The sequence below is a fragment of the Beauveria bassiana genome (assembly GCF_000280675.1).
Source record: "Beauveria bassiana ARSEF 2860 unplaced genomic scaffold BBA_S00003, whole genome shotgun sequence".
Lineage (NCBI taxonomy): Eukaryota > Fungi > Ascomycota > Sordariomycetes > Hypocreales > Cordycipitaceae > Beauveria > Beauveria bassiana.
Genome location: NW_007930838.1, coordinates 392,831 through 407,772, shown reverse-complemented (window position 1 = coordinate 407,772; position 14,942 = coordinate 392,831). Strand labels below are relative to the sequence as shown.

Genomic DNA, 14,942 nt, shown 5'->3' with positions numbered 1-14,942 from the left:
GCAACTCCTTTCTACTCGTTCTCTTGTTCAGCGGATATCGACTTTCAGGTCAACGCAACCGGTCGTCCCTTTCGCCTTGCTCCCCACACACTGCAAACTAGCGCGGACCTCTTTTTACGAGACTGGACGAGCCCCAGAGGCTGTTCGGAAACGCGATTCCGGGCGATTCCATTTTTAAACTATTGGCTATTGGCTTTTCGTATTCACGCCCTGCGGTGACCTTTTTGACATTCGATGGACATCTCCCCCCCACCCTACTGCCGTTTGCGTGACTTGGTCAATTGACAAGCTTAGATATTCTTTGCTTTTAGCTTGCGTGGTATTTAGAGCCAAGTTTCTGTCGTGCACCAAACCGCGCACCACCGCAACGACACATCATGGATATCAACGAGTATAGAAAGCAGGCCAAAAAGGCCGTCGATGAGAGTATGTAATCGGCTTCCTGGTCTCTTGTTCCTCTTTTCTGCACGTTCCCTGGCAGGCAGCGCAGCAGCTGCCCGATCTCAGCTGCACCACCCGCCTCTTTGTTTCCTACCTACTCCTTCCCCCCACACCCGTCACCACCACCCCCGCGCCGCAACGAACCGCAACAAACTCGCCTGTTTCTGCTCACAAAACCCCCAGGCTAACCCAGTTGTCTTTTTTTTCCCGCCGCGTCTCTGCAGTCGCCGACTACTATGAATCGATCCCGTCGCGTCCCGTCCTCGCCGACGTCTCCCCCGGCTACCTCCGCCCGCTGCTCCCCGACGCGGCGCCGTTTGAGGGCGAGTCGATGGACGCCATAACCGCGGACCTGCAGTCCAAGATTCTCCCCGGCATCACGCACTGGGCGCACCCGGGCTTCATGGCGTTCTTTGCGTGCACGGCCAGCCACCCGGCCAACATTGCCGAGATGTGGTCCAACGCCTTCAACGGCGCCCACTTCAACTGGATCTGCTCCCCGGCCGTCACCGAGCTCGAGACGGTCGTCCTCGACTGGCTCGCCAAGGCCCTCGCGCTCCCCGAGTGCTTCCTGAGCGGCGGCCCCACGCACGGAGGCGGCGTGCTCCACGGCAGCGCGTCCGAGGCCATTGTCACCGTCATGGTCGCGGCGAGGGACAGGTATCTGGCGCAGGCGACGGCGCACCTGCCCGAGGGCGAGGACAAGGAGGAGCAGACGTGGCGGCACAGGAGCAGGCTGGTCGCGCTGGGCAGCGCCGGCGCGCACTCGAGCACCAAAAAGGCGGCGCAGGTGCTGGGCGTCAGGTTCGACACGGTGCCGGTCGACGAGGAGAGCGGGTACGCCATGACGGGCGAGGCGCTGGCCGCCAAGCTCGCGCAGCTGCGCGGCAAGGGCCTCGAGCCGTTTTACCTCACGGCGACGTTTGGCTCGACCGACGTTTGCGCCGTCGACGACTTTGTGGGAATTGCCGCGACGCTAGCCGCTGACAACAACAACAATAAGAGCAACAGTAATGGCACCACCACTACCACTAGCAACGGTGATACTGCTGCTGCTGCTGCTGCTGCTGCTGCTGCGCCCCGCGGCGAGGTCTGGGTGCACGTCGACGGCGCCTTTGCCGGCTCCGCGCTGCTGCTCCCCGAGTACCAGCACCTGACGCCTCCCTTCGCCTCCTTTCACTCCTTCAACTTCAACCCGCACAAGTGGCTCCTCACCACCTTTGACTGCTCCGCCGTGTGGGTGCGGTCCCGCGCCGACCTCATCACCGCGCTCAGCATCAAGCCCGCCTACCTGCGCAACGAATTCAGCGACTCGGACCTCGTCACCGACTACCGCGACTGGCAGATCCCGCTCGGCCGCCGCTTCCGCTCCCTCAAGCTCTGGTTCGTGCTGCGCAGCTACGGCATCGCCGGCCTGCGCGCGCACGTCGCCCGCGGCATCCGCCTCGGCCAGTCGCTCGACGACAAGCTGGCCGCGCGGCCGGACCTCTTTACGCTGTTTACGCGCGCCAGGTTCGCCTTGGTCTCGTTTCGCGTCGTCGGCGCCGACGAGCAGGAGAGGAACGCGCGCACCGAGACGCTCTACGAGACGCTCAACGCGTCGGGCAAGGTGTATTTGACGAGTACCGTGGTGAATGGAAAGTTTGCGATTCGCGTGTCTACGAGCACGGCGGCGGTTCGCGAGGAGCACGTCCAGGCCACGTTTGACTTGATTGTCAAGGAGACGGAGGCGCTGCTGGCCAAGGTAAAGAATACGCAGTGATAAACTAGACAACGAGGCACAAGATGTAAATCAAGCGATTCTTTCTTGTATATAGATGAAGAGAAACAGTGTATGCTGACGAGACGTGTATTGCGTTGCATTACTCTACATTAGGCCAATAAACCAAGATGACGGATCCAAAATTTGCGTGTATTCAATGGGCGCGAATCGTGTATTACGCAGTACTTCTTGTGCATTCATTCATCTGTATAATTATATCTATATGCTTGCTCTTCTGCGTGCAGTCGTGCGCCGCATAGACTGCTTCGCTTCCGCTTCCTCAGACAGCGGCAGCTTGCCCTGCTCGCGCAGCTTCTTCATAAAGTCCTGGCCGTAGTTGTATCCGAGACGGTACAGCTCGTCAAACTTGGCAAAGTCGAGGGTCCCGTATGCCTCAATCGGAGGCCGCATGTAAATGCAGCCCTCGATTTGCTTGGCGCTCTCGAGCGCATCGATGCTCGAGACGTAGGCAAGGCGCGCCTGAATCTCGGCCAGCGTCGGCGGGTTGGGGTGCGACGAAAATGGGTTCCAGCGATTGAAAAATGCCCACATGCCCGACAGGGAGTCGCCATACGTCTGCGGTGTGTCGTCATCAACGGCACCAACGTCAATAGCAAAGATGCTCGAAACACCGAGCCCCCGCATGTGCGAGACAGTTAAATTGTCGACGTAGCCACCATCGAGTAGCATACTGCCTTCGTCGCACAAAGGCGGAAGCAAGCCAGCAAGAGACATGGATGCGCGAATATAACGCCATGCGTAGCCGCTGGTATGGAACTCGTTTCGACTCTTTGTAATGTTGGTGGTATTACAGTAGAATTCGAGCCAAAAGTCTTCAATCTGTGTTTTGCCAAAAGCTTTGAAGATACCTCGGTTGAACTCATGGCCAGTGGTATAGGAAGCAGAGGGGTAGGTCAAGTCAAGTGCAAAACGCCATAGACTTGCCATGCGGCCAGCAAACTTCTTCGCAAGGCCAAACATGGGCACCACATCGGCATGACGCGCGTACAAGGCTCCTACGAATGAACCTATGGATGTGCCGCCCACAATATCGATAGGAATACCTGCTTCCTCGATTGCTCGAATGATGCCTATGTGAGCAATACCACGCGCTCCGCCACCGCCGAGAACAAGGCCGATAGACTTGCCGCAGAGCCGACGAGCTAGGCGATGAAAATCGCTCTTCATTGGCGAGTCAGGGATGTAATAGCGCTGAGCTTTTTTCGTCGTATACTTTTGAATCTCAATTTGCAAGATTTGCAGCTGTTGCTTGAGCGTTTGGCCGAGCTTCTTCGAAGTCGGAATTACCCTGACCTCGTTGTTTGTAAAAGCCATCTGGATGTGGAAATGGCCGCCGTTGATCCACATACGGTTTCGTAGCCAGGACCTAGTCAGGCCCGGCTTTGAATAGCGTTCTGCATGTAGTAATACCAACGATTTCCAGGCGGTCGACTTCATGCCGAGCATGAATCGCTCATACTCGCCTATTTCAGGCGATCCTACCGCCAAGCCAACCAACAGGATGCTGTCGGCCTGTGCGATACAAGTTTGCGTCCAAGGTGAATTAACACTGGTATCTATTGAGACGTTAGCTACTGTCAAATCCTGGATTAAGAGATTTGGTAGAGTGTAGTAGTCAATCGTGTCAGGAAAAAATTAGAATTTAAAGAACCATCAGCGGCGGTGCCTTTGGCTTTAGATTGCTCATCATTCGATTGCGAGAAAGGGTACAAGAGTAAAAGGAAAAGGTCTTACCGGCAACATAAACCACGAGTCCATACTTTTCTTCCAAATCGGCCAAGTACTGAGACAGTCGTAGCTTTCCAATTTTGCTGAAAGCATGCTTGCCCAAATGGTTCAGAATGGCGGCTTGGTTGAGTGAGGTAGCACCATTCGGCATACCCATTTGAGAAAGTGCGTTCATGAGATGACTGGCAAAATCAACCACAGGTACACCTGCAGTAATTGGCAGGATTGCGACAGTCCGCAAATTCATCGTAGATTTACCGTGATTTCGGATGGAGCCAGAGCCGGCGTCGGCACCAAATACACTCGATGGGTCATCCACCATGGCCCTCATACGAGCCGCTATGATTTTTGAAATCTTGATGGTGATATTGGGATGCTCTTGCGCGAGACTGTTGAACAGCGTCCGTGGGAATTTGACAATCTCGGTGTCACGAATTGCGTGCAGGGTTCCGGAGCGAGCTGTTTCTGTGAGCACTTCGAGCTCTCCAACACTTTCACCTTGACCGTACTCGGCTTTTGCCTCAACACCGCCATCTTTCCTATCCTCGACAAGTCGAAGTCGACCGTTCAAAACCACGTAGATAGCCTCGCTCTCGTCGCCGTTGTGAAAAATGACCTGGCCTGCATTGACTTGAACCCATTCCAGGGCAAAATCAATGTGCAAGATGAGACGTGGCAGAATACTAGTCAACCTCTTTGCCATGGTGAGTAGAATGATCGGATACTTGTCGATAATTCTCTCCAAAGACGCACGGGGAAGGAAGCCAACATAGACGTCCGTCTTTGCCACTACATCAATGTAGGAGCGGTAAGACGAGACACCGCCGATATATCCCGCAATACAACCAGGCTTCACCAGAGCAACGCTGCGGCGACGAGCACTGTGTTTTCGAGTTTCTGTTCGATCGTGGCTACCGCCGCTACTAGGCCTGTCCGGGCTTTTCGTCTCTGGTGTTTTTGGTCGGTTCTTGTGCAGGATATCACGGGAAGTTTCCTTGCTTACGCCAATATCCAGGAAACCATCGATCACATAATATATACCGGGTGTTCTTTCTCCCTGTTGAATTAGGACAGACCCCTTTGGGAAGAAGACGATTTCCATCTCATTCTTCATCTCTTGCGAGAGCAGATAAGCACTCGGCGTCCCATGTAACCCCATGTTACTAGAGGTAACAGATTCGGTTTCGCCATCGATCGACGTCTCGAATGGGCCCATAAACCCAAAAGCATTGCTCGCAAAAGCCGTCCGTGCCCGCCGTTGGTCCATGTAACCTATACGTGGAGATGCTTCTATCGATTCTGGCTCTCTAGAGTTTGTACCACCGTGATCGAGACCAAGGGTCTTGAAGATGCACTCGAGAATGCAAGTGCGGAACAGGTCATCTTCTTCAGCAAGATCGCGTGGGTCGACAGATATTCTTGCATGTTTCTCGGAATCAAAGGGATTGAAAGACTGCTGAGCAAGCGGTGTTTTGGGATCTAAGCCCGACGGGGTTTGAACGCTTCGAGCCTGATGAATATTGGCTAGCAGGTCACCAGGTTGTGGCTTATTGTGACGAGAGGAACGTTCGTGCGGCGAACCAACATTGCTAGACATGGACGAAGTGCGCTGCTTAGATAGGGCATGCATCACCGCATCTTTGCGGAGGGCTGTATTCGCACGTCGTCGGCGACTGACGGTAGAATTGTGTAATGCAATACCCTTCGATTCTTGACCATCCTTCATTCGTTCTCTCTCGCGCTTGAATTTTTCCTTTAATCGCGAGAGAGCGTCTCCACGCAAGACATTGGGGAGTTGACAAGAAGTGTATTTGAGAATATTCTTTTCTGTCTGAAGAACTTCACCGGTCAAGCCTAGGTAATTGAAGGCGTGTGCGAGGGTTACACGATGGAATCGTGAAAGAATAACCTGGACGATGTGGGCTGTGGCTTTGGGATAAATCTTGATGAGTCTTCGGAATGCCTGAGCAGGTATGATTGCAATTGTGGTGTCCACCGTCGCTCGGGCAATGATGTCCGGATGAACAGACTGCGAGACACGTCGCTTCAGTGCCTTAGGTCTCTGCGGTGGTTGGTGAATGGTAGGCACTGCATCGTTGAGAGACATGGGGGGTATATTGGGGCCTGTAACTCCGTACGACGCCTGCGGCGGTGCGTCGCGGTCGGGCACCATAATATGCCTGCCAGACCTAGCATTGAGCTTTGGAGTACTTGGCATTGACGCTGGCACGAAGGGGCCGGTTTCAGCGCCTTCTTCCTCATCCACGACTGTCAACTTGACATCCTCAGTAAAGAGGGACATGATGGAAAATAAAGAAGACATGGGCGCGCCATTCTTGACTTCCGTCAGAAGATGATACTGTTGCTGGCCCCGGGCCATGTATTCTTCGTCTTCGGAGGAGGCATGGCAAGACTGATCGGCTGACGAGTAGCCCGAATGGCGGGCATCTTGGCCGGTCTTGACGAAAATATCCACCAGACCATCGACAACAATGCAGAAGCCTTTTTCTTCTTCCAAGTTGATCGTCTCTCCTGCAATCAGTTTCCTGGTTTGCATGCTCCGGGTCAATTCGTGAAAAACGGGTCTCTCGAGATAGCCAAATATCTTGATGGCGCTAAGAAACTCGTCTAGATAATTGGAGAGCCCCGATTTCATGCCTTCCTCGTGGGTATCGGGGAAGAGATCGATGTCTGGCTCCTTGCGTTGAGGCTCGGGTGGTAGTCGCGAGTACATGTTGAGGATGCGATATCGCACTACCCAGCTAACTGCTGAAGCAATTGCTACCATTATGAAGATGCTGCAAGGTGTTAGGACTGGCACAAGTCGAGAGGTGTTCAATACGTACAGCGTAGTAGCGTTCATCGTCACCGTCCAGCTTGCAGAAAGCAGCGCGTAGAGTAGGCTAGGAATGGTGATGGTGACGATGCGGGCGGACCAGTAGAGGGCCATGGACACGAGGTTGATCAAGCTGAGGACGATCCAGCCAAGGATGCCGAACCAGCCGAAGCTTGCCTTGGAGACCTCCTCAACGGCCGAAGTGCTCATGACGGGTATGTCGACAGTGAGACTGCCCGCCAGAGTGGCAGCAGTTGACAGGTCGGACGCCATGACTGGTTATGAGCTCTGACGCGGTGGCAGGGCATTATGCAGGTTGGCGTGCCAGTCAGCGAGAAAGCTGCGGGCGGAAGGAGAGCTGAGGAGATTTTTGCGTGGGTAAGGGAAAATTAGTTTGGGAGGAGCTTTTGGCAGCTAGAATTTTTAGTTAGCGAATTCCAGCGCCCGAGGTTTCGCCGCTACAGTGCAAGGCCCACCGAAAAGTTGGGGCGGCTTTTGGAGGGGCACACGCTGTAATCCTACCTAAGATAAAAGCAAGCTCGACCGTTTGACCTTTTAACAGCTCACAGTACAAGGCATCGCGAGCCTTGAGAACAGCCCGAAAAAGAAGCAGACGTCAAAATATCCGAGGCATCCCGATGCCCTTTGCTCAGCTCGTGCTAGGTAGCCCAGGCTCGGGCAAGAGCACCTACTGCGATGGCAGTACGTCGCACCCACCACCACCGAGCCACATCACCATGGCGGTACTAACTCGGCGACAGTGCACCAATTCATGGGCGCAATCGGCCGCGCATGCTCCGTCGTGAATCTTGACCCAGCAAATGACCATACAAATTACCCGTGCGCTCTCGATATCCGGAGCCTCGTCAAGCTCGAAGACATTATGCGAGAGGACAGACTCGGTCCCAACGGCGGCATTCTCTACGCCCTCGAAGAGCTGGAGCACAACTACGAATGGCTGGAAGAGGGCCTGAAAGAATTTGATCAGGATTATATTTTATTTGACTGCCCTGGACAAGTCGAGCTATATACACATCACAACTCCTTACGAAACATAATCTACAAATTACAGAAAAACGGCTTCCGAGTAAGTTACGTTGACATTCATTCGATGATGCTTGCGCTAATGCTGTCAAGTTTGTTGCTGTTCACCTCTCAGATTCCATCTGCCTCAGCCAACCCTCCCTATACGTGTCCAATGTTCTGCTTTCCCTTCGCGCCATGATCCAAATGGATATGCCACACGTCAACGTGCTCTCCAAGATTGACAAAGTCGCATCCTATGACGAACTCCCTTTCAACCTCGAATACTATACAGACGTCGATGACCTCACGTATCTGACTCCCTATCTCGAGGCCGAATCTCCCGCGCTGCGAAGCGACAAGTTTGGAAAATTGAACGAGGCCATTGCAAACATGATTGAAAGCTATGGCCTGGTGCGGTACGAAGTGCTGGCAATTGAAAATAAGAAAAGCGTGACACATCTTCTTCGGATAATAGATAGAGCCGGCGGATACGTCTTTGGCAGCGCCGAGGGTGCAAACGACACCGTGTGGGCAGTGACCATGCGAAATGAGGCATCCTTGATGGACGTTCAGGATATCCAGGAGCGATGGATAGATCAGAAGGATGAGTATGACCGGATGGAACAGGAGGCGGAGGAGGAGGCCCGCCGCGAGCAGGAACAGCAGGCCATGGACATGGATGTACAGCCGCCGCAACCGTCGGCGCCAAGCAACCCCGAGATGGACCCAGACTTTGGGGATATGTCGGTTCCAGCTGATAGTGGCATCAAAGTAATCAGAAAACAATGATACCCCGTCAGCCGTCGTCGCTGACCATTTCAACATCTTCATCCTCTACTTGAACCTCTTCGTCATCTTCTGTGTGGTTGTCGACTGACTCGACAGGTAAAAATGCACTGAGGGCATTGCCGTCTTTGGCTGCTAGTATCAGAGCCCGTGCTTGACGAATTGCTTCCTCCTCAGCCTTCCGTATGGTGCCGCTCACTCGCACGACGCGAAAAATACATGGGCGTCCATCCTTGACCGGGACATGGTCCATGAGGGTGAGCGCGGCCCAAAGCATGCGGTAGTGCTCCCTGTGGCACTTTAGAATGATGGTTGACGTTGCCAGGGACAAGTATTTGACTAGTAGGGTTATCAGAGATGATGGACTGCGGTGCCGCGGGCATCTTTATATACATACCTGCCAAGTTTCCGCCAAGAGCCCCTAAGCCATGGTCACCAAATAGCAGAGAGACGTCGTTGCGAATGGCCTTTAAAAGAAGCTGGGCCGTAAGGTTTTCCACTGTGGGTTGATGCTGCACCACAAAGGACGGCACGGCAGATTTGTGCTTGTTGGCGGACTCGGGTGGATAGAGTATATTGACGAGAAGATATCTCTCCTTTATGCGTACCATGATGATGGCTTAAGGCTGTTTACTTGCTGTAGGCTGGTGGCGAGATGAGAAGTGAAGCGCTGCTGGATGTGCAAACTGCAGAGACCGTCAGTCCCTGTGAAGTTTTTGGTTAGGTACGCCGACCAACCCCCACCGCAAGTTACCTCTGCATGCTTGGACGGCGGCACAGCAGACTAAATATAAAACTCGGAACAGGCAGAACGTCATCTACATTCGTAAAAAAAAAAAAAAAAAAGGTATAAAAGGAAACAGAAATTGAAACATAAAATCAAAGGCCAATCTAGTTCTTTTTTTAAACCCATCTTTCTTTATAGTGCTACTTTATACCATTCTTCCTTAGCACCTACGACCCCTTGCCAACGGTTCGCCACTCTACCTGCACCCTTATATCTAACGTTAGAAAGTCCCCTCCGTCTATTTCGCTGAGCGAGGGGCGATTCTCACTCGGTCACAGCATCTCTCCGCATGGCACTTTTATCTCTTTTCAACAAATCACTGCTAGTAGGGCAAAGAAGCTTTCATTAAGACGCAGGTAATGTATTTACGATGGTGGAAAATGCCCAAATGACAGCACTACCTACTTTCAAGTATGCATTCCAACGTCCCCAATATATACTATCCGTCCAGGATTCCTAAGTGGAAGATGGTACGTCGCGCGCAGGAAGTGATTTAATTGAAATTGCCACGTCTGGACAATTGGGCCCTCCTTGCCGAGCCTCCTGGGTTCACCTAGTTTCTTCAAATGGTGTGCTCTGTTCATCCTCGTCACGGCAACGTCGGGCCGCACTCCTTCCTCTTCAATGGCGCGTCGGAACAGTTGGTAATTTGCGGCGGCGTCTGCATGTCCGGCTTCATCTATCCGAAAACTTCTCGCCTCGTGCGTTGCATCTACCGTGTATCTCGTTACAGTTTCAGTCGACGTACCTGACGTGCTAGCGCTTTGCGCAGCCAACTTGGCGGCTCGCCTTTCTCCCTTGCCTTCGAGAAGCAGACGCTCGGCCTCGCCAGTGAACTCGTGCCTGATTTCCTGCATCTCCGTCACCGCACCAAGGCTCTCGCGCATACCCTTCACCACACCAGCGCCCTCACGCATTCCCTTGAGGCCTCGGACCGCTGACTTGCCTGCTGCACCGAGCACTTTGCCCGCGCCTTCGCCAACGACACCGCCAATCAACGAGTACAGGGCATCAGTGCCGACGCTCTTCCAAGTCGGAGTATGTCCTGTTGCTTGGTCATACACGGCGCCCGTCATGACATCAGAGGCCAGACCGCAAGCTATGCCGAGTCCCGCTTCGATTGCAAACCCGGCACCTCCAGTGAGCACGCCGACTGCAATACCGACTGCTATGCCGACAACAGCAATTGCCAAGTCGCGCCAAGTGAACTTGATGCCAAAGAGGCTGAAGTGACCGCTTGGATCGATATTGTTGATTGGATCACCAAGGCAGTACCCGTAAGAATTGATCTCACCAGATTGGAACGGGCTCCACGAATCCGGGGAATGAAAGTGCATCAGCACAGGGTTATACACACGGTAGCCGTTGCCGAGATGATACCACCCGGTAACGGGGTCGCACCATTGGCCATTAAAGCCGATTGATGGCCCTTTGTCCGCATCTTGCGCATTGTAGCCGTACGGGGTGTACTGCCGGCTGTAGTGTGAATCGGACTCGTCACTGTTGATCCAAGCAGTGACAGAAGCATGCATGTCTGACGCCCATAACTGAGTCTGGGTGTTTCTCGTTTCCTTCTGAACAGTTTGTCCCCAGTAACATGTACCATCCGAAACAAAACTTACGCGATCATTGCCCGATGTATAGCCTACCAGGGTGTTTCCACGGTAATGGAGATAATACTCGTCCTCACCCGGTACTAGCTGGCAAACCAATTTCCCTGATGCATCATAGCGGTACTCGCTCAGGATCCGGGACTGCGAATCGCGTAGAGTAACGAGGTGACCCGTGGAGTCGTATTCGAGCTTGTTTCCCTTTTCATCTCTTACCAAACAACCGTTCTGGTCATACTTGAGATCCATTTTGGCGGGATAGTCGTGGTGTGAATTTGTAATGCCTATGACTTGTCCAGGGTCTTGATCGGCATATGTGTATCTTTTCACATTCTTATCACCATTGTGGAAAACAGTAGTAATGTCAACCAGATTATGAAAGGGCCCAAAGGTGAAAGACTGCTGCCGAATCTGGTTGCCTAGCTCGTCGGTGGGTGATTGGCAACCCTGACATTCAAAGCCCACTAAGCGATCCAATACGTCGTATGTGAACGTTTCTTCTCGTAGCAACTCACCGTTGCCGTCTTCTAGACGGCGCATCGCAAGATGGCCTGTCTGAAGGTAGGTCTGGGTGAGTTGATGAAGTAGCTTGCGTCCTTTTGTGACGCTCCTACCTATCTCACGGCTGAAATCATCATAAGTGAGATGCGTGGTCAAGCTATTGTTGGCCCCATCCTGTACGCAACTATCTACCAAGCGTTGTACTTGGTCATAGGCAAAAGTAATGGACAATGGGCCCTGGGTCAATTGCCGCGGTTGTCCTTCGGCGTTGTATTGGATCTCGAGTTTCTCTCCATGGGGATTGGTGTACCCTTGCATTTTGCCAGCCATTGAATAGAACGACTCGGTAGAAAACATCGGCCCATTCTCAATGTCAAGGCTCGCTTTATCGACCAAGCCGGAGGGCAAATGCGTGAGATCTGTCGTACTGTAAAGGTTCTTGAGCTTCACAGGTGCGACTGTTTGAGCGTCATACTGGATAGTTTCCGCGACATCCTTACTCGTGAGAGCCATGAGCGCGTAGTCCAGTTGTGGCTCGTGGGAAAGTCGACGCACGTCTCCCTTTGGCGTGGTAGTTATCGACGGCGCCGGTGCGCAGCCTTCGAACGACTGGGCCGTGGCTCGTCCACCAACTTCATGTAGAGTGATCCGCCCTAACCCGTCGAATAACTGCTTGCCAACGCAATGATTGTTTGTGTCTATAGACGTTGGCAAAATGGATGAGCTATGGACTGCATACGTAGTATTGACGGCCTGGCCGTCCTGCCGAATTGTTCGAGTGACACGATCGAAGCAATCCAACTTGTACTGCGTAGCTCGGTTCAGGGGATCTTTTTGTAAGACCAAGCGACCCAACCCGTCATAGTCATATGCTGTTGTAGCATAGACTGATCCGTCAATCTTGTAGATAACAGTCTCGATCGGGAGCCCGAAGTTATTGAACTTTAATTCAGTTTTGCATTGACCCTCAATTCCTTCGATACGTGTTTGACCAATTGGATCCGTCGAGGATAAAGTAGTAATTCCATCACTTGCATGTACTTGACATGTCTGGCCCCAGTCATCGTACTCCAGTGATCGACGTAGCTGCTGCTCGGTTGGCTCGCCTTTGGTTCGCAGCCAATCGCTGTCCACCAGTGCGACACATTGGCCAATTTTGTTATAGCTGCGCTCCTGCACGGTACGGAAAGTGCTGTTGGAGACGTTGCCGTCGGCATCGGCATCCTGCTTATCGACCTTGCATATGCGCTCCAAGCCATCTGTAATGTAGCGTGCCTGCACGCCCTTGGCGTCCTTTGTCATCACGCAATATCCAATGTCGCCTTGCAGAACGCTGTAACGGTGCTCTTCACTTGCTTCATATGATGTATTGGGAGATACAACCTTCTTGGTAAGCTGGCCAATCTTATCATACTCGAAGTCTGTTTGAACACCTGCAATACTCTTGTGGGTATAAGCAAGACCAGATAGCGTCGACAAGTGTGTTATTGCTTCGGCTGTGTATCCGTCGTAGCTTTTAGTAGTAACTGTACGTCTCATACTATCAGAGTCAGGATAGTCGTACTTCCAAGTAGTCGTCGTAGGGCATTTTTCCGAAATCATGATAATTTGCTGCTGACGACGACCGTGATCGCGGCTGTCAGGCTGATCGACATAGGAATATTCCCAAGTAGAGAACTCTTTACCATCCTCAAGAGCCTGCACCTTATCAACGGCTACGAAGTAGCTCGTATAAGATGTAGACGCAGTTCTGTGTTGACTGTAAATGTATTGCTTGCTCCTGATGGGAGTTTGGTACGAGCTTGGTGCTGGAGTCACAGTCTCGCACTTGATGTATCGCTGGAAGCCATGAGGATCAGCAGGGCATCCTGTTGCACCCACTGATGGGTAAAATTCACGACCCGTGCGTACACCATTAGACTGAGTGTCTTCAATTGGGTTGCCCCATTCGTCAAAGACATGGTGAGTAGTTTCGGTACGAGATGCTTTGGTCGCAGTATCTTCATAAATGGTTTCCACGCTCTTGGGCAGCTGATATTGCGCCGGCTGATTTTCAAAAGTACTGGTAGCATACATATAGTATGCAATTGACTGGGTAACCTGCTTGGTGCCTTGGCGCCTCTGATGGCGAACAAGTAAATGAAACTTGTTGTATGTGTACTTGGTTTCAGCTCCGCCGTCCATCTGAACAGTACACGAGTATTCGTAATCCTGGCGCACACGGTATAAGTTATCCTCGCCGTCCATCCAGTTATGGAGAGCTCCGAATCCGAGGAAATTAGTCGCCGTGTAATTGTAGTTGGTTTTGATTTCAGGCTGCTGCTGTCCCGGCCAGAGCACATGGCAGGTGACGTACGGGATTGACTTGAGTGGTGCACCGGGTGGTAAAGCATGTCCTCTATCCTTGTCACTGTATGAGACTTCCTCCTCAAGACCACAGGGGCTGACAATTTTCTTTAAACATGTGACTTGATTGATGGTGTCATACTCAAAGCTCCAGGGCGGCGTGCTCTCAAGTGGCAGCTGGACTTTAGCAAATCGGCCGTTTCGGCGACTAGCAGTGATGGTGCTTTCTTCTTTGGTGCCTGGAGCTCGCACAACTGTCGTGTCGGCATCGTGTTCAGCATAGTTGATCTTGAGGAGGACCTGAGCACCGTCATATATGCTCTCCAGACGAGGCTGCCGACCAGAACGAGCCCAGCCGAGCGTGAGCATACGGCCGTTGGGCTCCCATAGCTTCACTGGAACAGAAACATTGAATCCGCCATTTTGATTAGAGAGCAATTCGACCAGGCCAGACTTGTGAACAACCAGATACTGGTCCGATGCTCCTTGGACCTTTTTGAATTGGAAGCTCTTCAACTTTTGATCTGTGATGCGGATAGAACTAGGGGTTTCCTTGACCTGAAAGCTCTCACCAGTTGAGAGAGATAGTGTTTTTGCCGACACTTGAGCATGCTGGTAGGATGACAGATTGAATGACCAGCCGATGCCGAAACCCACGTCTTGAGTGTTTAGGGGGTTGAAAGTCAGACAGAGTTGCAAGGCAGGGCAGTTGCGCGCGGCTGAAGGTGTTTCATAAACAATAACCGTTGCGGTGTACTGGCCAGTACGAGGGTCAACTCCTTTCTGAAGGAAGCTGTCGAAGTTGAAGCTTTGTGAGTAGAGCGAGGACATTTTGTTCAGCCAGGCACGTGCTTTGTTTGCACCGTTTGCACCGTTTGCACCGTTTGTACTGTGTGCACCGTTTGTAAATTTCTTTTGTTTGCGAAATAGCCCTTTATTATGGCCCTTGATGCTGTTCAAGTCATCAATACTTTTTAAGGGTGCAGACGAATTATCACAATATATATCCCGCCATCATGTACTACTGCGGCATGTCCAAATGCAATACAACTTGGACTCTGTATTAGTGGTGTTGGAGGAGGGCCAGCGACTGTACCG

General features: G+C 52.4%; 5 protein-coding genes across 5 annotated transcripts; 2 read left to right on the top strand and 3 right to left on the bottom strand.

The window, feature by feature from the left end:
* Positions 1 to 377: 377 nt before the first annotated feature.
* BBA_01366 (dopa decarboxylase (aromatic L-amino acid decarboxylase)) lies at positions 378 to 2,203 on the top strand (the record flags this gene model as incomplete). Its single annotated transcript, XM_008596463.1, has 2 exons — positions 378 to 426; positions 666 to 2,203. 2 exons carry the CDS (start codon positions 378 to 380, stop codon positions 2,201 to 2,203), a joined length of 1,587 nt encoding a protein of 528 aa, XP_008594685.1.
* Positions 2,204 to 2,422: 219 nt separating this feature from the next.
* Positions 2,423 to 7,061, bottom strand: BBA_01365 (patatin-like phospholipase; the record flags this gene model as incomplete). Its single annotated transcript, XM_008596462.1, has 3 exons — positions 2,423 to 3,780; positions 3,959 to 6,750; positions 6,799 to 7,061. 3 exons carry the CDS (start codon positions 7,059 to 7,061, stop codon positions 2,423 to 2,425), a joined length of 4,413 nt encoding a protein of 1,470 aa, XP_008594684.1.
* Positions 7,062 to 7,426: 365 nt separating this feature from the next.
* BBA_01364 (ATP-binding domain 1 family member B) lies at positions 7,427 to 8,603 on the top strand (the record flags this gene model as incomplete). Its single annotated transcript, XM_008596461.1, has 3 exons — positions 7,427 to 7,490; positions 7,550 to 7,875; positions 7,926 to 8,603. 3 exons carry the CDS (start codon positions 7,427 to 7,429, stop codon positions 8,601 to 8,603), a joined length of 1,068 nt encoding a protein of 355 aa, XP_008594683.1.
* A 7-nt stretch (positions 8,604 to 8,610) lies between these two features.
* BBA_01363 (Rpp14/Pop5 family protein) lies at positions 8,611 to 9,211 on the bottom strand (the record flags this gene model as incomplete). The annotated part of the gene is made up of 2 exons (XM_008596460.1): positions 8,611 to 8,939; positions 8,998 to 9,211. The coding sequence occupies 2 exons, from the start codon at positions 9,209 to 9,211 to the stop codon at positions 8,611 to 8,613; spliced, it is 543 nt and encodes a 180-aa protein (XP_008594682.1).
* A 583-nt stretch (positions 9,212 to 9,794) lies between these two features.
* On the bottom strand, positions 9,795 to 14,675 carry BBA_01362 (RHS Repeat protein; the record flags this gene model as incomplete). Its single annotated transcript, XM_008596459.1, has 1 exon — positions 9,795 to 14,675. One exon carries the CDS (start codon positions 14,673 to 14,675, stop codon positions 9,795 to 9,797), a length of 4,881 nt encoding a protein of 1,626 aa, XP_008594681.1.
* Between the last annotated feature and the right edge of the window lie 267 nt (positions 14,676 to 14,942).